The 27,142-nt window shown below is 42.2% G+C and overlaps 1 protein-coding gene across 1 annotated transcript in view; it reads right to left on the bottom strand.

Annotated features, from left to right (window-relative positions):
- FAM184B (family with sequence similarity 184 member B) overlaps positions 1-27,142 on the bottom strand; it is a 146,021-nt gene that overhangs the window by 17,577 nt on the left and 101,302 nt on the right. Inside the window, exons 8-10 of the mRNA XM_023206976.2 lie at positions 12,731-12,828; positions 5,621-5,750; positions 4,011-4,223 (exon numbers count right to left, since the gene is read on the bottom strand). Coding sequence (XP_023062744.1) covers positions 4,011-4,223; positions 5,621-5,750; positions 12,731-12,828 — 441 coding nt within the window. The remainder of the gene's footprint in view (positions 1-4,010; positions 4,224-5,620; positions 5,751-12,730; positions 12,829-27,142) is intronic.

Below are 27,142 nucleotides of genomic sequence, written 5' to 3'. Positions count from 1 at the left end.
GTCTCAAACTCCTGAGCTCAAGCAATCCTCCCGCCTCAGCCTCCTGAAGTGTTGGGATTACAGGCATGAGTCACCACGCCCAGGCACCCACCCCCGCTGCCGTCTTTTTTAACAGAGCAGGAAACTGGGGCCAGAAAGGCAGGGGATCTGCCTGCAGACAGGTGATGGAAGAGGCAGGATCGTGGCCCAGGAGTGGTGGAGTCCAGGGCCCAAGCCCCTTCCACTCACTCATGCAGTGGACATTTCACCACATTTCCTCTGGGATTTCACCAAATGCATGAGGCTCCTGTGAGGGAAGAGCTCAACCATCTTTGAGCCCAGTTAGCCTCCTGAACCCAGCGGGTCATGTGGAGGCTTTCCTCAGCCTGTCTCTGCCACCTGTCACTGGGGATAGCAATAGGGAACTGGTCTCACTCCTTCCAGGGGAAACTCAGTCATTCTGTGGTGAGTTTCTTTTTCTTTCTTTTTTTTTTTTTTTGAGACAGGGTCTCACTCTGTTGCCCAGCTGGAGTGCAGTGGCACAATCATGGCTCACAGCAGCCTTGACCTCCCAGGTCCAAGTGATCCTCCTACCTCAGCCTCTTCAATAGCTGAGACCACAGATGCTCGCCACTACACCTGGCTAATTTTTTTTGTAGAGCTTGGATCTCTCTATGTTGCCCAGGCTCACCTCAAACTCCTGGCCTCAAGTGATCCTCCTGTCTTGGCCTCCCAAAGTTCTGGGATTACAGGTGTGAGCCACCATGCCTAGTTGCGAGTTTATTTAATAAAACAGAAAAGCCTCATACTTTTCAAATTCTGATACCTTCCTCCTCTTTCCCTTGCTGCAAGGCTATTTAATAAAACAGAAAAGCCTCATACTTTTCAAATTCTCTGATACCTTCCTCCTTTTTCCCTTGCTGCAAGGCTCAGAGAACACCAATTGGTGACATTTTTATCCCTAGGGAAATGGGGACGGAGAGGTTGAAGCCTGGCTTTGCAAGAGGGAGCCAAACCCTCTCACTCTGACGCAGCCTCTCTCCATCCCTCGGCGCAACCAAAGATTCAGGTCAGCACTGCCCACTCACTTGCTCAGGAGCTGTTGGCAGTGAGGATCACACAGGGTGCAGCACTCAGGGCTCAGGGCAAGTTGGAGACTCATTCCTGGTGAATTTCTCCAGCTGCTATGGGAGGGTTACCCTGGTCTTGTTGTGGCCAGTTTGAGGCCTCCTGAGGGACTTAGTTTCACCCTGTCTCTCCAAAAGTCCTGTATTATATAATGTCTCCGTTCCCAGTGCTTCCAAATACCTTAGACAACTCCCCCATGGCTTCCACCCCCCGATCCCAGCAACCTGTTTGAGGGGCTACCTTTTCCCCTAGAGATGAGCTACGTAAGGACAGAGAGTGTAGTGATCATCTGGTATCTCTGCAGCTCTGCATGATGACAGCTCGTGGCAGCTACTCAATTAATGCCTGCAGAATTGATGAGTGAATAATACAGGTGGACCAAAACCATGCTGTTACTGAGCCATGCACTGTTCTAAGTACTTTACATGCAATGTCTCTTTTGATCTTCATAACCATCTCATAAGATTCATACTACCATCTATCATTTTATACATGAGGAAACTGAGGCACAAAGAAGCTAAATGACCTATCTGAGCTCCCACACTTTGTAAATGGCAGATCCAGGACTTGAACCCAGGCAGCCCGTTCCTAATCACTGACACAGGAACTGGGGCTTATACCCGATGGGCAGAGTGTCCTTTCACTTTCCCTTGGCCGGGACTCAGACCTCATGCTGGGACTCATTCCAACCCGCTAGGGCCCCTGGAACTCCCTGCCTCAGGTGAGTGAAGCCCCCTGCCTGTCTGCCTCCTGTGAGAAATTGGGGCCCACAGCATGGAGGAATAAAGCTCGGGCATACACAAAGGTCAGTACCACCCAGCAGTGAATACACCTGGGATCTCCCCGAACTGAGCTCTTGCAGATTGTAAGCGAAAGTCAAAAAAGATTTAGAAGAATTAAAGAAATAAGGAAACTGACATCTTTTTGGAACACCTAAAAGTGCCGGGCAGTCCATGTGCATTATTTCCTTTCTTTCTTTTTTTTGTTTTGTTTTGAGACGGAGTCTCGCCATGTCACACGGGCTGGAGTGCAATGGTGTGATCTCAGCTCACTGCAACCTCTGCCTCCTGGGTTCAAGCAATTCTCCTGCCTCAGCCTCCCGAGTAGCTGGGACTACAGGCGTGCACCATGATGTCCAGCTAATTTTTGTATTTTTAGTAGTGATGGGATTTCACTATATTGGCCAGGCTGGTCTCGAACGCCTGCTCATCTTGGCCTCCCAAAGTGCTGGGATTACAGGCGTGAGCCACTGTGCTCGACTTTCTTTCTTTTAAAACCTCTCTTCTATTCTTCTCAGGGGAATGTGTGCATTTAGTATAAAGAGCCAAATAGTATTAAAAGAAAGGAAAATAAACAGTCTCCTAGTCCTTTCCTCCTCCCTCTGACTCCTCTTCTCTGAGGCAGCTACTGTCAGCTCCTTGTTTCTTGTTGTATTTACCAGCATTTAAAAGGCAGTGTTTCCATTCTACTGTATCTTGATCATTTGTGAGACTATGAATTGTCTTCCTACTATAGTAGATGAGGATTTCGGGCCTCATTCACTCTATATCTTCCATTCTTTTACATAGTATACAATACACATTTTAATATATTGAAGTACACTTCCTATTTTCCTTATTGAGAATATGTAAATATTACTTGCTGTTGAGCTAAATAAATTATTATGATTGAACTTCTGCCTTGTGCAGCTTTTTGTTTTTCCTTGCATTAATAAACGCTGCATTTTTTATTTGTTTAGTTTCCTTTGGCTATCTGGCAAAGTCTTCCTACAACTTCTAAATGCTTTGTAAAACACACAGTGCAATTTTCCACATGGCCAAATCGATCAGAGAATCCATCAGTTCTGCTTTCCCCTGGAGACAGCTCTTCCAGAGCCCCCAGTTCCTTGCTGCAGCCTGGACTGAGCTGTTGTCCAGCCGCAAAGCCAGATTCCTCAAACCTTCCTTCTCGCTCCTGCATTGAATCCCCAGTATCCCAGCTTTCTTTTATTCCCTCTCCCTTGGTTTGCTCCCTTGTTTTTGTGGGACACCTCTTCAAGGAACTCTTAAGAGGGCAGGAAGGGAACACCCTCTGAGAAAGCTGTGTTTAAGCCAGGCCACAAGGTAGAAGGCGCTGGATGAAACATGCCTGAATCACCCCATCAGATTATCCGTCATTGTATAGCACACCATGGTTTTCCAAACCCTTGGAAAGGTCTTTGTGGCTGAGATTTTTTTTTTTTTTTTTTTGAGACAGAGTCTTGCTCTGTCACCCAGGCTGGAGTGCAATGGCACAGTCTCGGTTCACTGCAACCTCCACCTTCCAGGTTCAAGCAATTCTCCTGCCTCAGCCTCCCAAGTAGCTGGGACTACAGGCACCTGTCCCCACACCCGGCTAATTTTTGTATTTTTAGTAGAGATGTGGCTTCACCATGTTGGTCAGGCTGGTCTCAAACTCCTGACCTCAGGTGATCCACCCACCTCTGCCTCCCAAAGTGCTGGGATTACAGGCATGAGTCACTGCGCCCAGTCTGAGCTGTTCTTTCTCAGCTCTGTGCTGCAGTCTTCGTTTTTAGCTGTAGGACTGAGCCTGACTTCCTGGTGTGTTCATGCACACCACTGCTCTAGTCATGAAAGCAACTCCTTATGCCACCAAGGTCGCAAGCAGGTGGGGAAACGTAGCACAAGAAGCCCGGCAGACCTAGCCTGCTTCCTTGCTTTGCCACTTACTAGCTGTGTGACCTGAGCAAGTTACAAAATCTCTCCAAGCCTCTTTCCTCATCTGGAAAAAGGGAATACAATAATAACAATGTGGAAAGATTCTCGGGGGATCGGACGTCATGTAGAAAAGGGACGGCTTTGTGCACGGCAGTTCTCACCTAGCAGGTGCCCGGCACACAGCAGACCACACAGTCATTCCCTCACCTTGAGTTCCTGATGTCTGGCTTTCTCCAGCATGCGCAGGGCTCTCTGGTGGGAAGCCTCGAGCTGGGCTTTCACGGCCTGGTTCTGCTGAGTGGTCTCCTGGAGTTCACGCTGCAGCTTCTCCCTCTCAAGGTCCGAGAGCTGCTTGAGCGCCTGCAGGTCCTCCCTGTAGTTGCTGGTGCACTGCTCCAGAGCCTGCTGCATCTGCAAGACCTGCGAACCAGGCATCCTACCCTCAGTCTAAGCCCCTTGCCTTTCCTGGGATGTTTTCTTTAAATAAAGGCTTTCTAAATGTCACCTCCATGCAGCTGAGCCTCCTCTGTCTGTAGGGACTCTGAGGGGAAGGAAGCTGCAAGCTTGAAGGACCTGGGGGTGGCTAGTCCTTTCGGGGACCCCTCAGCTAGAGCCACGAATGCCAGGAAAGAGGAAAAGAGGGGTGGGGACACCAACCTTTCAAGAGAAATCAAGAGGGGACTGGAATGCCTTCCAGGGACCCACGTGGCGTCCCCACTCCACCCTCAGGTGCCTGCTCGAATCTGGTTTCCTCACTGAGGCTTCTCCTGATAGCCCCATATAGTACTACCTCCCCCAACCCCACGTCCCCCATCACAGGACAGTCTCCCTGCTCTAGTTTTCTTTCTCCTGAGCCATCATTATCTTAGAATGAACTATGTGATTTACTAACTTCTTATGTCAACCATTTATTGTCTGTTCCCACTTCCATTGCTAAAATATATATATATCTTTATATATAAAATATCTTTTTTTTTTGAGACAGGGTCTTGCTTTGTTGCCCAGGCTGGAGTGCAGTGGTGTGATCATGACTCACAGCAGCCTCGAACTCCTGAGCTCAAGCGACCCTCCCACCTCAGCCTCCTGAGTAGCTGAGAGTACAGGCACATGTCACCATGCCCGGTATTTTTTTTTTTTTAATTTTTTGTAGAGACAGAGTCTTGCTATGTTACCCTGGTTGATCTTGAACTCCTAGGCTCAAGTGTTCCTCCTGCCTCAGCCTCCCAAAGTGCTGGGATTATGGGTGTGAACCACCACACCTGGCCGTAAAATGTAAGGTAATTTTTCTGGTTTGTGCATTGATGAATTCATCAGTGGCTCATACTGAGTGCTCATTAGCACAGCAGGTTTTTTAATTTTCTTTTTGAGATGCAGTCCCACTCTGTCACCCAGGCTGGAGTGCAGTGGTGTGATCTCAGCTCACTGCAACCTCTGCCTCCCGGGTTCAAATGATTCTCTTGCCTCAGCCTCCTGAGTAGCTGGGATTACAGGTGCCCACCACATGCCTAGCTATTTTTTATATTTTTAGTAGAAACAGGGTTTCACCATGTTGGCCAGGCTGGTCTCAAACTCCTGACCTCAAGTGATCTGCCCCCATCAGCCTCCCAAAGTGCTGGGATTACAGGCGTGCGGCACCGTGCCCAGCTGCAGCAGGTTTGGAATGAATGAATAAATAAAACCAAGAATCCCACTTTGCCCTGGTCCTGTAATGCCTTCCCAGCTTGGATGTGAATCCGGCCCTGCATGCATTTCCAAGTTTGTAAAAAGGAGGGAGCAGGATCTCAGGAAGGGGCACATCCCCACCAGGGTTGTCCTACCTGGGCTTGCAATGTGGCCTTCTGGCTTTGCCAGTCCTCCTGGAGACGGGCGATTTCGGATGTTTTCTCCTTCAACAAAGAGCCCAGTGGAGGCTGTGGGTCACTTCCCTCCTTGAGAAGCACGTCGGTCCTTTGAAGATAGGGATGCCACAATCACAAAAGATCCTCGGGCTAGGAATGACACTGCCACTCGGATAACGTGCCAGCCACTCTGCCTGGGAGGAGGGAGCTCTGAGAGCAGTTAGTGGGGGTCAGAAACATCTTACTTGACTTTCAAAAAGCAACCTGACATATAAAGTGTATTATTGCACTTAGGATACAATCAGGAACCACCTGATATCTGTTTTAGGGTTCTTAATAAATGGTGATCAACTGTCAAAATGACTGAGAGCTAGAGTTACTGATAAGAGGTCTTTGGGGGCTCCAAAAAAGAGATCTCTATGGTCTTAATTTTGCAGCTTTTCTGCATATATAAAAATGACAACAACACTTCACTTTAACACAGTGTTTTGCGCTTGTCAAAGCATGCTCACACATTTTACTGGCATCCCCAAGTACAAATCGGGGGACTATAAATAGGCCTCCACATATGTAACGTGAACAAGGAAATGCTAGTTTAAAGCTGCAAGAGTTTCTGCATTCTAGATAAGATGCTCCCTTCCTTAATGCTGAACTTTTGAACCAGCTGAGAATTTCAAGTGTGATTGGGTTAGATTGGGATGTTAAGTATTTATCTTGTTTCACAACGTAAAAGGATGCCACATGGTGGGGCCCTCTGGAGAGATTGCCAGGTGATAAGCAGCATCTGCTTCCTCTGACAAGGACATCAGGCCAGAGCTCCAGAGGTGGGGTTTAGGGTCTTGGGCTGAGAAAAGTCCATGAGACGGGGCACTCTGCTTGGCAGAGGTGTGAAGGCCCAGGCTGGGGGGTTAAGGAAGAGACAGACAATGGGGACCGCTGAAAGGAAGGGTATAATGCTGGAAGCAGCATAGGAAGGTGGCCAAGAGGATGGTGCCAGAGCCAGACTAACCAGCTCCAAATTCCAGCTCTACAACCCACTCAGTGCGGGATCTTTAAACTCTCTTGGCTTGAGCTTCCTCCTCTATAAGATAAGGTTAATAATGCTACCTTTTCCATAAGGATTAGTAGAGTCAGTATCTATAAAGTACTTAAAACAGTATCTGGCGCATAGTAAGAATTACATAAAGAACTAACTATGGGCTGGGCGTGGTGGCTCACGCCTGTAATCCCAGCACTTTGGGAGGCAGAGGCGAGTGGATAGCCTGAGGTCAGGAGTTCGAGACCAGCCTGACCAACATGGTGAAACCCCATCTCTACTAAAAATACAAAACATTAGCTGGGTATGGTGGTGGGCACCTGTAATCCCAGCTACTCAGGAGGCCAAGGCAGGAGAACTGCTTGGACTCAGGAAGCAGAGGTTGCAGTGAGCCAAGATCACAACATTCCACTCCAGCCTGGGCAACAAGAGTGAAACTCCATCTCAAACAAACAAACAAACAAACAAACAAACAAACAAACAAACTACACATTAAAAGAGAGACGTTTTCTTTCTCTGCATTCTGATTCTCTTAGGTTATCCTCAAGCCTTTCAAAGGTGTGCAAAACATAGCCACCTTTAAGGAGCAATGAAGCAGGGATACCTGGGTCTGAACTCTGGGTATGGAACGAAGGGTTAGGAGGCCAGAGAAAGCGAAAGAGCAGCCTCGGGCAAGAGTGACAGGTGGCACTGCCAGGTAAGCACTCCCGGTGAGTCCCGGGAGAGGCGAGGGGGCTGAACTTTCTCTCAGGATAGGGCTCAGTTATTATTATTCTTTTTAATGTTTTATTCAAGTAAAATTTACATATGGTGAGGTACACAGATCTTAAGTGTACAATTCAGTGGGTTTTGACAAATACATACAACCATGACACCAACATCTCAATCAAAATACAGAACATTTTCATTACCCCGAAACTTCCCTTGCAGCCAAAAGCTTTGATTTCCATCACCATAGATCACTTTTGCCTGAGCTTAAGCATCATACAAACAGAATCATGTGGGATGCATTCTCTCGTTTCCAGGTTATGTTGCTCTCCATCATGTCTTTGGGCCTCATCCATGTTGTTGTGTATGTCAGCAATTCATTCTTTTTGTTGCTGTGTAGTATTCCTTAACATGAATATATGGTAGTTTGTTTATCCATTTTTCTACTGATAGACATTTGGATTGTTTACACTTCTGGGCTATTATAAATAAAGCTGCTAGAAATAAACGTGTCCAAGGATTTTTGTGGATATATGTTTTTCTTTTCTTTCTTTGAGACAGAGTCTCGCTCTGTCACACAGGCTGGAGTACAGTGGCATGAGCTTGGCTTGCTGCAACCTCTGCCTCCCAGGTTCAAGTGATTGTCCTGCCTCAGTCTCCTGAGTAGCTGGGGCTACAGGTGTGTGCCACCATGGCCAGCTAATTTTTGTATTTTTAGTAGAGACAAGGTTTCACCATGTTGGCCAGGCTGGTCTTGAACTCCTGTCCTCAAGTGATCCACCTGCCTCGGCCTCCCAAAGGGCTGGGATTACTGGTGTGAGCCACTGCGCCTGGCAATGCTTTCCATTTATTTTGCTTAAATACCTAAAAGTGGAACTGCTGGTAGGTATGTGCTTTTAATGTTTTAAGGAACAATCATGTAGTTTTCTAAAGTGATTGTACCATTTTAGACCCTGCCAGCAATGTATGAGAGTTTCAGTTGCCCTGGATTATTGCTAACATTTTATGTTGTTAGACTTCTTCATTTTAGTCATTCCAGTGGGTGGGAAATGTATCTCACTGTGGTGGTAAGTTGCATTTTCCTGATGACTAATGATGTTAACCACATGTTCATGTGCTTATGAGCCACTCACATATATATATATTTTTCTTTTTTGGGACAGGGTCTTGCTCTGTTGTCCAGGCTGGAGTACAGAGGTGTGACCATGGGTTGCTGCTGCCTCAACCTTCTAGACTCAAGCAATCCTCCCACCTCAGCCTCTTGAGTAGCTGGGACTACAGGCATGTACCACCACACTCAGCTAATTTTTGTAGAGATGGGGTTTTGCCATGTTGCCCAAGCTGGTCTTGAACTCTTGGGCTCAAGCAGTCTACTTGCCTTGGCCTTCCAAAGTGCTAAGATTACAGACATGAGCCACCATGCCCGGCCTCACATACATCTTTTTTAGGAAAGTGCTTGTTCGAGTATTTTGTTTATTTAAAAAATAGTTTTGCAGCACGTGACAAAGATGCCCTCTTTCACTCCTGTTCAACATAGTATTGGAAGTTCTGGCCATGGTAATCAGGCAAGAGAAAGAAATAAAGGCCATCCAAATAGGAAGACAGGAAGTCAAATTATCCCTGTTTGCAGATGACATGATCCTACATCTAGAAAACCCATAGTCTCAGCCCAAAAGCTCCTTATGCTGATAAACAACTTCAGCAAAGTCTCAAGATACAAAATTGACGTGCAAAAATCACTAACATTCCTATACACCAACAGCATTCAAGCTGAGAGCCAAATCAGGAACACAATCCCATTCACAACTCACACACACACACAAATATAGAAGGAATACAGCTAACCAGGGAGGTGAAAGACCTCTGCAAGGAGAACTACAAAACACTGCTTGAAGAAATCAGAGATGACACAAACAAATGGGAAAACATTCCCTGCCCATGGTTAGGAAGAATCAATATTGTTAAATGAACATACTGCCTAAAGCAATTTATAGATTAAATGCTCTCTCTATTGTACATTTTTCACAGAAGTAGGAACAACTATTTTAAAATTCATATGGACCCAAAAAGAACCCAAATCGCCAAGGTAATCCTTAGCAAAATGAACAAAGTTGGAGGCATCATGCTACCTGACTTCAAACTATACTACAGGACTACAGTAACCAAAAGAACATGGTACTGGTACAAAAACATACATAGATCGATGGAACATAATAGAGAACGCAGAAATAAAGTCACACACCTACAACTATCTGATCTTTGACAACCCTGACAAAAACAAGCAATGGGGTAAGAATTCCCTATTCAATCAATGGTGCTAGGATAACGGCATCATTTGCAGAAGATTGAAACTGGACCACTTCCTTATACCACATACAAAAGTTAACGTAAGGCCAGGTATGGTGGCTCATGCCTGAATCCCAACACTTTGGGAGACTGAGGTGGAAGGATCATTCAAGACTAGCCTGGGCAACATAGTGAGACCCCGTCTCTAAGAAAATAAATTAACTCTATGGATTAAAGACTTAAATGTAAAACCCAAAACTATAAAAACCCTGGAAGACAAGCTAGGCAATACCATTCTGGACATAGGAACAGGCAAATATTTCATGATGAAGACACTAAAAGAGATGGCAACAAAAGCAACAATTGACAAATGGGATCCAGTTAAACCAAGAGCTTCTACACAGCAAAGGAAACTATCAACAGAGAGAGCAGACAATTTACAGAATAGGGGAAAAGATTTGCAAACTATGCATCTGACAAAGGTTTAATATCCAGCATCTATAATGAACTTGAATAAATTTACAAGAAAAAAACAACCCCATTAAAAAAGTGGGCAAAGGACATGAACAGACACTTTTCAGAAGGACACATACATGACTCAACATCACTGATCATTAGAGAAATGCAAATCAAAACCATAATGATATAGCATTTCACACCAGTCGGAATGGCTGCTATTAAAAGGTCAAAAAATAACAGATGCTGGTGAGGTTATGGAGAAAAAGGAATGCTTATACACTGTTGGTGTGAGTGTAAATTAGTTCAGCCATTGTGGAAGACAGTGTGGCAATTCCTAAAAGACTTAGAGGCAGAAATACCATTTGACCCAGCAATCCCATTACTGGGTATCTACCCAAAGGAACATAAATCTATTATAAAGATACATGCACACGTATGTTCACTGCAGTACAATTCACAATAGCAAGGATATGGAATCAACCTAAATGCCCATCAATGGTAGACTGGATTTTTAAAAATGTGGTACATATCTACCATGGAATACTATGCAGTCATAAGAAAGAATGAGATCATGTCCTTTGCAGGACCATAGTTGGAGCTGGAGGCCATTATCATTAGCAAACTAAAACAGGAACAGAAAACCAAATATCACATGTCCTCGCTTTTATAGGTGGGAGCTAAATGATGAGAACACATGGACACATAGAGGGGAACAACAGACACTGGGGCCTACCAGAGGGTGGAGGGTGGGAGGAGAGAGAGAATTAGAAAAAGTAACTAATGTGTGTTAGGCTTAATATCTGGGTGACAAAATAATCTGTAACACAAACCCCCATGACACAAGTTTACCTATATAATGAACCTACACATGAACTCCTGAACTTAAAAGTTCAATTAAAAACCAAATAGGTTTGTCCTTTTATTACTGATTTATAAGAGTTATTTATATATTCTAAATACAGATGGGATATTTTATCCCGGTCTGTGGCTTTTCTATTCATTTTAAGTTTTTTTTGATAAGCGGAACTTTCCATTTTGATGAAAACCAATTTATTAATTTTCCTTTGATAATTAGTGCTTTCACATCCTATCTAAGAAATTACTGCCTACACCAAAATTTCAAAGATACTTTCCTGTTTTAGTTTTTATATTTTAGATCTATGAAACATCTCAAATTAATTTTTGTGCATAGGGCATAGTAGGGGTTGAGGTTCATTTTCTTCTCATGTGTATCCAGTTCCAACACCATTTGTTGAAAAACTTTTCCTATGTCCATTGAATTACCTTGGTACCATGAACAAAAATTAATCTAGCAACTATGTGTGTGTGAATCTATTTCTTAACATTCCATTGTGTTTCATTAGCTTATTTGTGTACTGGCATATTGATACCACAATGTCTTTATCACTAAAGCTTTATAACATGCCTTGAAATCAGGTAGCCTGAGTCCTCCAACTTTCTTCTTCAAGATTTTTAATATTAGTTTTGGCTCCGTGACTTGCTCTGGCCCATGGAAGCTGGGTGGAAATGAGAGTACATTTCTGAGTTTAGGCTTGACGAGCCACTGCATGTTTCCATAAGCCTTTTGAACATCTTCCCTTTACCATGACAACAACATTCCCTAGATGGGGACTAATCCTTCAGCCTGGGCCACAGAATGAGATGGCATGTGGAGCAGATTTTAACTGTAGTTTGTGGCAGAGCAATAACACCTGACCCTCACCCAGGAGCCAAGCTCACATAAGTCCCACTGATATGGTTAGGTTTTGTGTCCCCACCCAAACCTCATTTTGAGTTGTAATCCCCATAATCCCCACATGTTGAGGATGGGACTTGGTGGGAGGTGATTGGATCATGGGGGCAATTTGCCCCATGATGTTCTCATGATAGTGAGTTTTCACGAAATCTGATGGTTTTATAAGTGTTTGTCATTTCCTCCTACACATACTTTTCTCTCACCTGCTGCCATGTAAGACGTGCCTGCTTCCCCTTCTGGCATGACTGTAAGTTTCCTGAGGCCTCCCCAGTCAAGCAGAACTGTCAGTCAATTAAGCCTCTTTCCTTTATAAACTACCCAGTCTTGGGGGCTTCTTTATAGCAGTGTGGAAAAGACCTAATATACCTGCAGAAACCTGATAGAGCCAATCATAAGGGTAGCTAATCTATGGGCTAAAAATCTTTGATATTTGAGGTGTTTGTTATAGCAGCAATAGCTGACTGACATAAGTGATATAGGTGGGGATCTCCTCAGGATCACAAAGCTTGCTTATATCCCCTAATTAAAGAACACTTGGAAACATAGGGGCAGAGGTTTTGGGCCAGTGCAGGTCTGAATCTTGGACAGGTTTGCTAACTTCTTTGAGCTCCAGGTTCTTAAGCTAAAAAATGGCTTCTCTGGGTACTTGTAACAATTAAGTAAGATAGTTTATGTAAAGCCCATAGCTGTGCTGAAGACATACAAGATATGCTTGTTGCCTCCTCAAGCATGCTGCAAGGAGCAGTGATAAATACTTGAGGATAGAATGAATGAATGGATGAATCCTTCCACATCTGAGTCCTCATTCATTGGAGCACTCAGAAGTCTGCATGTCCTCCTGTACCTTTCTTCTTCATCACTGCTGGTTCCTTCTTCAGCTGCTAACTTATCTTGATACTCCTCTCCTCTCGGCGAAGTTTCATCCAGCTTCAAGCATGGATCCTAAGGCAAAAAGAAAAAAAAAAAAGGCAAGATAAGCTTAAGTACAGCTTAATGATTCAATCTGTGGCTTATTCAAATCAGAGAGCAGAGGAGAGGGAGCCCTCAGCAACCCACTATCAGTGCTCTGCTTGCAGGGGATGCCAAGGCTTGTGATGATGACGTGACTAGAACAGTGCCTGGCTTACTGTGATCAATGCCAGCCCTGATCCCTGTATCCTGTTTTTCAGTCTACGAAGCATTTCATACTGCTGACAAAACTAAAGCATAAAGAGGGGAAGTAACCTGGCTAGGGTGCCACCATCGGCGAGGAGTGGAAATGAAATATGCAACTGGACAATAGGACCCTGGGGACTGAACTCTTGACCACTTCATGATATGGTTCCAAGCATAACCCTCAGAGAGAGGGCTTTGTTTCCTTGGTAAGCCTGCTGCACAGGGCTGTTGTGAGGACCTGAGAACCATGCTGGCTCATGGCTAGTGGTAAGTGTGAGCAACTGGTGTTACTATTACATCCGTTTTACAGTTTGTAGTCTGCTGTGTCCCACTATGTAGAATCAGAAAACATAGACCTTGCTGAATGACCAGAAATGTGGTATGGGAGGAGAATATGGAAACTATTAGTTAACAATGAGGCTTCTGAATATTTTATGAATTGAATTTGCTCATGTTCTCATTCTTTCCTTCCCACAGAGATACACGGATGTAAAATACCTTGTTATTTTGATTTTTCTATTTGTCATAACCACACTGTCCATGAAAGCAGCATAAGACAGGGTAGGAACAGATTTGTCTCATGAAATAGTGATCATTGTAACCTGTGCTTTTCACTAACTAGCTGTATGGCCTTGAGCCAGCTTCTTCCCTTTTTTGGACCTGAGTTTCATCAGCTGTGAAACAAAGGGGCTGGCTTACATCTGCGGTCAAACTGTGTTCCAGGGATCCTGGGAGGTGTCTCGGGGTAGGAAGGGGCAGAGCTGAGGCTGGAGGGTAGAGCCTTGGGCTCCCATTCACCCTTGATCTGGAACTGCTTTGGTTGCCTTTCCACATACTGTATTGTCCATAAAAGGCCATCAATGTCAAGACCAATGAAGACCTCCACATTGCCAAATCCAATGGTCAATTCTTGGGTCTGTGCTAACTGGGCCTCCCAGCAGAATTGGAAATATTGATGATTCCTCCCTTTATGCAGCCTTCTTTCCTGGGCTTTCTCCTCCCCCCACCCCCAGTTGCTGCTTCTCAGTCTTCTCTGCTGAAGTCTCCTCCTCTCCTGCTTCTCAAACTGCCACATGTCCAGAACCAAACTCTTCGTTTTACTCCTCCAAACAACAAGCATGCACTTGACTCGGGGCTTTGCACTGGCTGTTGCCTCTTCCCTCTGATATTTGCATTCCTTGCTCCCTCACTCCACTCACTGCAACCAGGAGATCGTCTCTGACTTAAAGCTTAGGCTCTGCTACCAGACGACCTGTGTTTAAATGCCAGATCTTTTACTTATTAATGATGTGACCTTGGAAAATTACTTAAGTTTTCCCAAGGATTAAATGAGTCAATACAATGTAAAGTCCTTAGAACAGTATTAGGTACCTAAGGAACACTCAACACTCAAGTTTATTCCCTGGAATTATTCATTTATTTATTTTTTTTGAGACAGAGTCTTACTCTGTCACCCAGGCTGGAGTGCAGTGGTGCAATTTCAGTTCACTGCCGCCTCTGCCTCCCGAGTTCAAGCGATTCTCCTGTCTCAGCCTCCCGAGTAGTTGGGACTGCAGGCGTGTGCCACCATGCCTGGCTCATTTTTTAATTTTATTTTTTTATTTTTAGTAAAGACGCATTTCACATGTTACTCAGGCCAGTCTCGAACTCCTGAGCTCAAGTGATCTGCCCACCTCGGCCTCCCAAAGTGCTAGGATTACAGGTGTGAGCCACCATGTCTGGACTGTTCCCTGGGATTCTTGTTCCCTGGGTACCTTCTCTAAAATTCCAGCCCCTCTCACTCTGTTTTCCCCACCTTGCTCTATGTTTTTCTCAAAGTACATATCACAGCCTGATGTTGACTTGTCCACTTTTTAATTATCTGTTTCCCTTGCTGGAAGGTAAGCTCCATGAGGGCAGGGACTTTGCTCACCTATTTCCCTGATGCCTAGAACAGTGTGTGGCACATGCGAGTCATTACTAAACGAATAAGCACAAATATGTCACGGGCCACTCCAGGATAGCGGGAGGACCACTCTCTCCCATACTTACCCTATACTCACTTTTGTTGTTGTTTTTTATTTGTTTTTTTTTTTTGTTTTGTTTTGTATTGTTTTATGATACAAGATTTCGCTCTGTCACCCAGGGTAGAGTACAGTTGCGAAATTGTGGCTCACTGGAGCCTCAACTTCCCAGGCTCAAGCGATCCTCCCACCTCAGCCTCCCGAGTAGCTGGGACTACAGGTATATACCACCATGCCTGGGTACTTTTTACCTTCTCTGTAGGCACAGTGTCTTGCTATTGTTGCCTAGGCTGGTCTCAAACTCCTGGGCTCAAATGATCCTCCTGCCTCAGCCTCCCAAAGTTCTCAATTACAGGTGTAAGTCACAGTACCCACCCTTCCCCTGCTTTACATCCCATGGAGAGAAGGGCCTGGGATTGCTGCATTGTCATGAAAATCCCCTGGGCATGTGGCTGGATGGTGGCGTGTGGCGGCTGTCGCCCAAACTTTGAGTGTTTTCCTGCCCTGCTTTAGGAGCCTTTATGATTCATAAGTTCAAGTTCTGTTTAATCATTTGCATTGCCTCTAATGCATGGACACCAGCACAGAGAGTCAAGGAAAATAAAAATCAGGCAAAGATGTTCCAAACAAAGGAAAAACATAAATCTCCATAAATTGACCCTAATGAAACAATTCTATGATTTACCTGACAGAGAATAAAAATAACTCTGATCGAGTTGCTTACCAAGACAAAGAGAACAATGAATGAACAAAGTGAGAATTTCAACAAAAAAAGAAAATATTTTTAAAGTACCAAAAGAAATCATGGACCTGAAAACACAATAACACAATAACTGAAATGAAAATTCACTGGCCGGGCATGGGGGCTCATGCCTGTAATCCCAGCACTTTGGGAGGCTGAGGCAGGCAGATCACAAGGTCAGGAGATCAAGACCATCCTGGCTAACACGGCGAAACCCCATCTCTACTAAAAATACAAAAAATAAGCTAGGTGTGGTGGCGGGCACCTGTAGTCCCAGCTACTTGGGAGACTGAGGCAAGAGAATAGCATGAACCCAGGAGGCAGAGCTTGCAGTGAGCCAAGATCATGCCACTGCACTCCAGCCTGGGCAACAGAGTGAGACTCCATCTCAAAAAAAAAGAAAATTCACTAGAGAATTTAATAGAAAACTATATCAAGCAGAAGAAAGGATTAGTAAACTCAAAGACAGGTCACTGGAAATAATTCAGTCAAAGATGCAAAAAGAAAAAAGCAGAGAGAAAGGACAAGAAGGCTTATTTAAATATAATGACTAAGAAGTTCCCAAATCTGGAAAAGGAAATAAGCATGCAGATCCAAGAAGCCCTAAATACATCAGATAAGATGAACCCAAAGAACCATACTGAGATAGATAATCAAATTGTCAAAGGTCAAAGACATAAAATTTTGAAAGCAGAAAGAGAAAAGCTATTTGTCACATACAAAAGAACTCCTTCAAAAGACAATGAACATTTTCCAGCAGAAACCTTGCAGGTCAGAAGGGAATGGGATGATATATTCAAAGTGCCAAAAAAAAAAAAAAAAAAAAAAAGTGTCAACTAAGAATACTATACCTGGGAAAACGCTCCTTCAAAAATAAAAGAAAGTTTGCTTTCTCTTGACTGATTTGGATGCCCTTTATTTCTTTTCCTTATCTGATTGCTCTGGCTAGGACTTCTAGTACTACGTTGAAGAGGAGTGATGATAGTGGGCATTCTTGTCTTGTTCTAGCTCTCAGACAGAATACTTTAAACTTTTTCCCATTCTGCTGAATTTTTACCATTCAGTAGAATGTGGGTTTGTCATAGATGGCTTTTATTGCATTGAAGTGTGTCCTTTGTATGACAATTTTGCTGAGAGTTTCAATCATAAAGGGATGCTGAATTTTATCAAATGTTTTTTCTGCATCTATTGAGATGATCATGTGATTTTTGGTTTTAATTCTGTTTATGTGGTGTATCACATTTATTGACTTGCATATGTTAAACCATCCCTACATCCCTGGTATGAAACCCACTTGATCATGGTGAATCATCTTTTTGATAAGTTGTTAGATTTGGTTAGCTAGTATTTTGTTATGGATTTTAGCATCTATGTTTATCAGTGATATTGGTCTATAGTTTTCTTTCTTTGTTATGTCCTTTCCTGGTTTGGGTACTAGGGTGATACTGGCTTCATAGAATGAATTAGGGAGGGGTCCCTCTTCTATCTTGTAGAATAGTGTCAATAGGATTGGCATCAATTAGGAATAGTCAGCAGAGTCAACAGACAACCCACAGAGTGGGAGAAAATCTTCACAATCTATACCTCTGACAAAGGACAAATATCCAGAATCTACAATGAACTCGAACAAATTAGCAAGAAAAAAACAAACAATCCCACCAAAAAGTGGGCTAAGGACATGAATAGACAATTCTCAAAAGAAGATATACAAGCAGTCAACAAACATATGAAAAAAGGCTCAACATCACTAATGATCAGGGAAATGCCGATCAAAACCGCAATGTGATACCACCTTATTCCTGCAAGAGTGGCCATAATCAAAAAAATTAAAAAAAAAAAAAGATATTGGTGTAGATGCAATGAACAGGGAACACTTCTACCCTGCTGGTGGGAATGTAAACTAGTATAACCACTGTGGAAAACAGTGTGGAGATTCCTTAAGGAACTAAAAGTAGAACTACCATTTGATCCAACAATCCCACTACTGGGTATCTACCCCGAGGAAAAGAAGTCATTATACGAAAAAGGTACTTGCACAGGCATGTTTATAGAAGCACAGTTTGCAATTGCAAAAATGTGGAACCAACCCAAATGCTCATCAATCAACGAGCAGATAAAGAAACTGTGGTATATATATACAATGGAATACTACCCAGTCATAGAAAGGATGAATTAATGGCATTCGCAGTGACCTGGATGAGATTGGAGACTATTATTCTAAGTGAAATAACTCAGGAATGGAAAACCAAACATCATATGTTCTCACTCATAAGTGGGAGCTAAGCTATGATGATGCAAAGGCATAAGAATGACACAACGGACTTTGGGGACTCAGGGGGAAAGGGTGGGAAGGGGGTGAGGGATAAAAGAATACAAACTGAGTGCAGTGCATAGTGCTCAGGTGATCAGTATACCAAAATCTCATAAATCACCACTAAAGAACTTACTTATGTAACCAAACACCACCTGTTCACCAATAATCTATGGAAATAAAAAACAATTTTAAACAACAACAAACAAAAATAAATGAAAGATTTTCTCAGAGAAACAAAAGTGGAGTGAATCCTTCATCACTAGACCTGCCTTATAAGAAATGCTAAAGGGATTTCTTAAAGTTGACATGAAAGGATGTTAAATAGCAACAGGGTAGCCTAAAAGTATGAAACTCATTAGAAAAGGAAAATATATAGGCAAATGTAGAACTATATTATTGTAACGGTAGTGTGCCAATCACTTTTAATTCTAGCATAAAAGTTAAAAGACAAAAGTATTAGTAATTACAAGCATACCTCAGAGATATTGCAGGCTCAGTTCCAGACTACCACAATAAAACAAACATTGCAATAAAGCAAGACACACTTTTTTTGCTTCCCATACACATAAAAGTTATGTTTACATTATACTACAGTTTATTAAGTGTGCAATAACCTTATGTCTAAAAATACATATCTAAATTTAAAAGTACTATTTTGCTAAAAAATGCTAACAATCATCTGAGCCTTCAGTGAGTTGTAATCTTTTTGCTGTGAAGTGTCTTGCTTCAATGTTGATGGCTGCTGACTGATCAAAATGATCATTGCTGAAGGCTGGGGCAGCTGTGGCAATTTCTTAAAATAAGGTAACAATGAAGTTTGCCACATAGCTTGACTCTGTCTTTCACAAAAGATTTCTCTGTAGCATACAATACTGTTTGACACCATTTTGCTCACAGTAGAACTTCTTTAAAAAGTGGAGGCAATCCTCTCAAATTGTCACTGATTTATTTTTTATTCATTTATGTATTTTTTTGAGATGGAGTCTTGCTCTGTCGCCCAGGCTGGAGTGCAGTGGCACGATCTCGGCTCACGGCAAGCTCTGCCTCCTGAGTTCACACCATTCTCCTGCCTCAGCCTCCCAAGTAGCTGGGACTACAGGTGCCCACCACCACACCCGGCTAATTTTTTTGTATTTTAAGTAGAGATGGGGTTTCACCATGTTAGCCAGGATGGTCTTGATCTCCTGACCTTGTGATCCACCCACCTTGGCCTCTCAAAGTGCTGGGATTACAGGCGTGAGCCACCACGCCTGGCTGTCACTGATCTATTAACTAAGTTCATGTAATATTCTAAATCCTGTCTTCTTATTTTAACAATGCTCACAGAAGACTCATCAGGAGTAAATTTCATCTCCAGAGACCACTTTCTTTCATCATTTGTAAGAAGCAACTCCTCATCCATTGAAGTTCTATCATGAGATTGCAGCAATTCAGTCACATCATCAGGTTTTACATTTCATTCTAGTTCTCTTTCTGTCTCTACATAGTTACTTCCTCATCTGAAATCTCGAACTCCTCCAAGTCATCCATGAGGGTTGGAATAAATTTCTTTCAAACTCTTATTGTTGTTTTTATCTCCTCCCATAAATCATGAATCATGAATATTATCAATGGTTTCTAGAATGGTGAATGCTTTCCAGAAGGCTTTCAATGGGCTTTGCCCAGATCCATCAGGGGAACCACCATCTATGGCCACTATAACCTTATGAAATGAAATGTGTTTCTTTTTTTTCACCCTGTCTTATTGTGCCAAGAAATCTACTTCCTAAATAATAAGACTTCAAAAGAGAAATTATTCCTTGATCTATGAGCTACAGATGAGTATTGTGTCAGCAGGCATGAAAACAACATTACTCTCCTTGTACCTCTTCATCAGTGCTCTTGGGTGACCAATTGGTCAATGAGCAATAACATTTTAAAGGGAATCTTTTTTTTTCTGAGCAGTAAGTCTCAACACTGGGCTTGAAATATTCAATAAATAATGCCATAAACAGATGTGCTATCATACAGGCTTTACTGCTTTACTTATAAAGCACAAATAGAGTAGATTTCACACAATTCTTAAGGCCTCTAGAAGTTCTGAAATGATAAATGGTCATTGACTTTAACTTAAAGTCACTAGCCTTATTATCTCCTAACGAAAGAGTCAGCCTGTCCTTTGAAGCTTTGAAGCCAGGCATTGACTTTTCCTCTCTAGCTATGAAAGTCCTAGATGACATCTTCTAATATAAGGCTGTTTTGTCTATATTGAAAATCTGTTATTTAAGGTAGCCATTTTCATCAATGATCTTAGCTAGATCTTCTGGATAACTTGTTGCAGCTTCTCCATCAGTGCTTGCTGCTTGTTATGTTATGGAGATGGCTTATTTCCTTAAACTTCATGAAACAACCTCTGCTAGCTTCCAATTTTTCTTCTGCAGCTTTCTCACCTCTCTCTGCCTTTATAGAATTGAAGAGAATTATGGCCTTGCTCTGGATTAGGCTTTGGCTTAAAGGAATGTTGTGGCTGGTTTGATCTTCTATCCAGACAACTAAAACTTTCTCCATATCAGCAGTAGGGTTGTTTTGCTTTCTTATTACTCATGTGTCACTGGAGTAGCACTATTTATTTCTTTTAATAACTTTTCCTTTGCACTCACAACTTGGCTAACTGTTCGGCACAAGAGGCCTAGCTTAGGTCTGTCTCAAAGTTTTTGACATGCCTTCCTCTCTACACTTAATCATTTCTAGTTTTTGATTCAACATGAGATATGCAACTCTTCCTTTCACATAAACACTTAGAGGCCATTCTAGTATTGTTAATTGGCCTAACTGCAATATTGTTGTGTTTCAGAGAATAGGGAGGTCCAAGGATAGAGAGGGAAAGAGACAGGGGAACAGCTGGTTCTGGAACACAACCAGAACACATATAACATTTATTAAGTTCACCATTTTCTATGGGCATGGTTTGTGGTGCCCCAAAACAATTATAATAGCAACATGAAAGATCGCTGATCATAGATCACCTTATCAGATACAATAAGAAAAATAAGTTTTGAAATATTGTGAGAATTACCAAAATGTGACACAGAGACACGAAGTATATTTTTAAATTAAGGTACACATATTATATTTTTATAAATAATGCTATTACACACTTAATAGACTGTAGTATAGTATAAACATAACTTTTACATGTATTGGGAAACCAATAAATTTGTGTAACTTGCTTTATTCAATATGTACTTTTTTGTGGTGGTCTAGAACTGAATTTGCAATATTTTCAAGGTATGCCTTCATAATGGAGCTGAAAAATTCCTGTTGTCTAATGATGACATAGCCATTGTAAAGATGTAGTGTTACACATTATCTTTTCTATGTTTAGCAACATTAGGATATATAAATATTTACCCTTGTGTTACAACTGCCCACATATTTAGTACAGTAATACACTGTATAGGCTTGTAGCCTAAGAGCAAAAAGCTACAGCACATAACCTAGGTGTGTAGTGGGCTACACCATCTATAATGTTTCCACAATGACAAAATCACCTAATGACCCATTTCTCAGAATGTATCATCATCATTAAGTGACATATAACTGTATTTCACAATTGAACTTGACCATGGAGATCCATAAATAGTTGATTGAATGAATGCCTTTTTTTTTTTTTTTTTTTTTTAACATAAGGTCTGTAGCTCTGTTGCCCAGGCTGGAGTACAGTGGCACGATCTCAGCTCACTGCAACCTCTGCCTCCTGGGCTCAAGCTATCTTCCCACCTCAGCCTCCCAAGTAGCTGGGACTACAGGTACACACCACCACGCCCTTCTAATTGTTTTTGTATTTTTTGTAGAGATGGGGTTTTGCCATGTTGCCCAGGCTGGTCTCAAACTCCTGAAGTCAAGTGATCTGCCCACATTGATCTCCCAAAGTGTTAGGATTACATGTGTAATCCACTGCACCCGGCCTGAATGAGCTCTTTCAAGTCCATCAATACTTGTTTCAATTGCTATTATGAACACCTTTACATGTATAAACTAGAAAACCTAGGGGAGATAGATACATTCCTGGAAATATACAACTCTTCTAGATTAAACCAGAAAGAAATAGAAACTCTGAACCGGCCAATAACAAGCAGCAAGACTGAAATGGTAAAAAAACTGCAAAAAAAATCAAGGACCAGATGGATTCACAGCTAAATTCTATCAGACATTCAAAGAGGAATCAGTACTAATCCTATTGACACTATTCCACAAGACAGAGAAAGAGGAAACCCTCCCTAAATCATTCTATGAAGTCAGTATCACCCTAATACCAAAATCAGGAAAGGACATAACAAAAAAAGGAAACTATAAACCAATATCCCTGATGAACACAGACGCAAAAATCCTTAACAAAATACTAGCCAATGAAATCCAACGGCATATCAAAAAAATAAAAATAATCCACCATGATCAAGTGGGTTTCATACCAGGGATGCAGGGATGGTTTAACATATGCAAGTCAATAAATGCGATACACCACATAAGCAGAATTAAAACAAAAAATCACATGATCATGTCAATAGATTCAGAAAAAGCATCTGACAAAATCCAGCATCCCTTTATGGTTAAAACCCTCAGCAAAATCAGTATAGAAGGAACATACCTCAGTGTAATAAAAGCCATCTACAGCAAACTCACAGTCCACATTCTACCGAATGGGGAAAAGTGGAAATCATTCCCCCTAAGAACTGGAACAAAACAAGGTTGCCCACTCTCACCACTTCTATTCAACATAGTATTGGAAGTCCTAGTCAGAGCAATTAGACAAGAGAAAGAAATAAAGGGTATCCAAATCAGCAAAGAGGAAGTCAAACTATCACTGTTTGCTGATGATGTGATTGTATACCTAGAAAACCCTAAAGACTCCTCCAAAAAGCTCCTAGAACTGATACATGAATTCAGCAAAGTTTCAGGATACAAAATTAATGTATACACATCAGTAGCTCTGCTATACACCAACACTGACCAAGCTGAGAATCAAATCAAGAACTCAACCCCTTTTACAATAGCTGCAAAACAAACAAACAAACAAACAAAAAACCTTAGGAATATACCTAACCAAGGAGGTGAAAAACCACTTCAAGGAAAACTAAAAAACACTGCTGAAAAAAATCATAGATGACATAAACAAATGGAAACACATTCCATGCTCAGTAATGGGTAGAATCAATATTGTGAAAATGGTCATACTGCCAAAGCAATCTGCAAATTCAATGCACTTCCCATCAAAATACTGCCATCGTTCTTCCCAGAACTTGGAAAAAACAATCCTAAAATTCATATGGGGGAAAAATAAAAGAACCCACACAGCCAAAGCAAGGTTAAGCAAAAAGAACAAATCTGGAGGCATCACATTACCTGACTTCTAACTATAAGGCCACAGTCACCAAAATGGTATGGTACTGTTATAAAAACAGAACCATAGAACAATAGAACACAGGAGAAAACCTAGAAATAAAGCCAAACACAGCCAACTGATCTCTGATGAAGCAAAAAAAAAAAAAAAAAAAAAAAAAAGTGGGGAAAGGGCACCCTATTTAACAAGTGGTGCTGGGATAATTGGCAAGCCACATGTAGAAGATTGAAACTGGATCCTAATCTCTCACCTTATACAAAAATCAACTCAAGATGGTTCAAGGACTTAAATCTAAGACCCAAAACCATAAAAATTCTATAAGATAACATTGGAAAACCTTTCTAGACATTGGCTTAGGCAAAGAGTTCATGACCAAGAAAACAAAAGCATGTGCCACAAAAACAAAGATAAATAGATTGGACTTAATTAAACTAAGAAGCTCTGCACAGCAAAAGAAACAATCAGCAGAGTAAACAGACAACCTACACAGTGGAAGAAAATCTTTGCAATCTATACATCCTACAAAGGACTAATATCCAGAATCTATAAGGAACTCAAATCAGCAAGACAAAACAATCCCACCAAAAAGTGGGCTAAGGACAAGAATAGACAGTTCTCAAAAGAAGATATACAAATGGCCAAGAAACATATGAAAAAATGCTCAACATCACTAATGATCAGGGAAATGCAAATCAAAACCACAATGTGATACCACCTTACTCTGCAAGAATGGCCATAGTCAAAAAATAAAAAAAAATACATGTTGACATGACTGTAGTGAAAAGGGAACATTTTTACAACTGCGGGTGAAAATGTAAACTAGTACAACCACTATGAAAAACAGTGTGTAAAGTTCTTCAAGGAATCTCCATATTGTTTTCTATAGTGGTTGAACTATCAGCAGTCCCACTACTGGGTATCTACCCACAGGAAAAGAAGTCATTATATGAAAAAGATACTTGCATATGCATGTTTATAGCAGCAAAATTTGCAATTGCAAAAATATGGAACCAGCCCAAATGCCCATCAGTCAACAAGTGGGTAAAAACAATTGTGGTATATATATACCATGGAATACTACTCAGCCATAAAAAGGAACAAAATAATGGCATTTGCAGCAACCTGGATGGAATTGGAGACCATTATTCTAAGTGAAGTAACTTAGGAATGGAAAACCAAACATGGTACGTTCTCACTCATAAGTGGGGGCTAAGCTATGAGGATGCAAAAACATAAGAATGATACAATGGACTCTGGCGACTCAGGGCAAAGGGTGAGAAGAGGGTGAGGGATAAAAGACTGCACATTGGGTACAGTGTTCACTGCACGGGTGATGGGTGCACCAACATCTCAGAAATCAGCACTAAAGAACTTATTCAAACATATAAGTTAACACATATGTTAGGTAGCTATATTGAGCCATTCCACAATGTATAGATATTTCAAAACATGTTACACATGATAAATTATAGTTTTTGTCATTAAAAATTAAATTTAAATTTTGTTATTTTGAAAGCTTTTTCACAGATCTTTTTCAGTTTTGTTTTTGAGCCTGTCTTGTACCTGGTTGCACTAAATATATAATAGCTCTCTCTTGTGAAAACCTTAAAAGCCTAGATTTAAACACATGTTCAATGATAATAATGATATGACAGAAAAAAGAACTTATTTCATGTGACCAGACACCACCTGTTCCCCAAAACCCTATTGAAATAAATAAGCAAAACAAAACAAAAAAATTGTCCACTTCTCTGAACTCTAAATTAAACAGACTCAGAACACGGCTTCTGAGAATATCCCTGAACCACTCCTGGTGTATCCTGAGTTGTTTAACCCAATTCCTACTCTTGGGTTTTTTCCAAAAGGCGTATTTCTCAGGTTCAGTTCAGTGCTCTCTCCAGTGCTAAAGTGGCCTGGGTGTGAATAGTTAGTGCACAGAAAAATAAACGGATCTGCTTCTCCTCCAAACCATCCACTGCAAATGCCTCCTCCCACTTCCTCCCAGGCAAATGGCTGGTTATTTTAAATCCATGTTCACATTAGATCCTCATCTTTCATCTTCCATTTATTTAACCTTTTCTGGATTATTTCTATTTTAAAGAAACACCTACGCCCAGGAAATCTCCTATAAGGGAATATTCAGTCATTCTCAAGTTCACTTGACAATCTTTCAAAGGTAGCATTATGTGCATCTTAAAATAGAACACCAAATGTAATGGAGTTTTGCTGAAATGATTACAGGGGACTGTAATAGATACTATAAAGTCACCTTACATTGACAGAATCTTTAATAGTTCCGAAAAGTGCCTTCATATGCTTTCTCCTGTTCATTACCACAAGTCTCTGGGGGTATGAAGGGCAGGGATTATTGCTGCTGTTTTACTAACAAGAAGTAGTGCAGCATTGCCGCTTACAGCGCAGGCCCTGGTGCCACCCTTTGGGCCATGGTTTCTCTGTTAAGAAGTCTCATAGGGTGGTTTGTGAACTGTGTGAAGTACTCTGGGTTTGCCATTATGAGTAATGAAGAAACTGATCTCAGGGATGGTTTCTGGCCTGTCTGAGGCTCCTAAGCAGCTCTTGGGTAGAGCTGGGTGGAACCCATGTCCTAAGCCTTAGGCAGGTGGCCCTGCCCTACACTGTCTTCCTACACTGAATCTCAGCTGATGCCCGGAACCTCTCCGTAGAGTGAAGGGCAGGCTGCCTTGTTCTATGTCAGATGGAACCAGACCCCTCCATTCACACCAGACCGAGGGTGCTGGCTCCCAATTGGCCTGAGGAACACTCAGGATGTCACAGTTGTTTAACAGCCTAGTGGTCATCTGCCTGCCAACGGCCAGGACAGCTGACACCTAAAATTCCTACGGTCCTCCAACATATGGCACAGGGCGACTGTTGCCCAGCAAACTACTCAGGGCCTCCAAGGAGCAGGGCACACTTTCAGGCCTGGAGAGCTTGGGAGTGTCCCTGGCTCCTTCCCAAACACCTCAGGGAGCTTGTCTTGGGCTGCTTCCCCACGGCATCCCATTTTCTGGTGAAGTCATGTTCAGATTTCAGTGTCAAGCAGATGTCCGCAGACGTCATTCTTCTGGAGTAGTTTCCTGGACTCCCCTGGACAGAAAGCTCCCTCTCCCATACGGGCTTGCCATTAATCTATCTTCTTACCATCATCATAGCAGTCATCATAACAGGTTAATATTTAAGGAAATAGTTAATTCTCCCATTTGAAATAGGAGCCCTCCAAGGACCAAGATTAGGCCTCATTCTCCTGGACATGCAGCCCCATGACTCGTATAGTGACGGTACTCAGACATATTTGTAGAGACGAGATGACTTAAACAGCAGTTACCACAAATGACTCCCTTTTCCTTCTGGAGAGGGTGTGGGCAGGGGTATACATGAAAATTTCCACCCTTTTCCACTGCCCGTTCTGTGTGGCCCAGGCACCAAAGGAATCTTCTGGAAAAAAATTTTCCTTCAGAATGATTATGACTAAAATGGCTTTCTGGAAACCAATTAGTAAGACTTTGAATCTATGAAATCAAGGGCTGGCAGGGAGAAACCAGGATTAAAAGCTTGGTGAGGTCCCAGCTAAGTTTAGTGGGGACAGAGTCACACCCACGTTTGGCAGCCGTCCCGCTGCACGTTCTGGGAATGGAGTGGAA

Source organism: Piliocolobus tephrosceles, chromosome 3, assembly GCF_002776525.5.
Source record: "Piliocolobus tephrosceles isolate RC106 chromosome 3, ASM277652v3, whole genome shotgun sequence".
In the NCBI taxonomy this organism is placed as follows: Eukaryota; Metazoa; Chordata; class Mammalia; order Primates; family Cercopithecidae; genus Piliocolobus; species Piliocolobus tephrosceles.
Note: the sequence above shows the minus strand (reverse complement) of the source record. Positions and strands in the feature narration are given on the sequence as shown.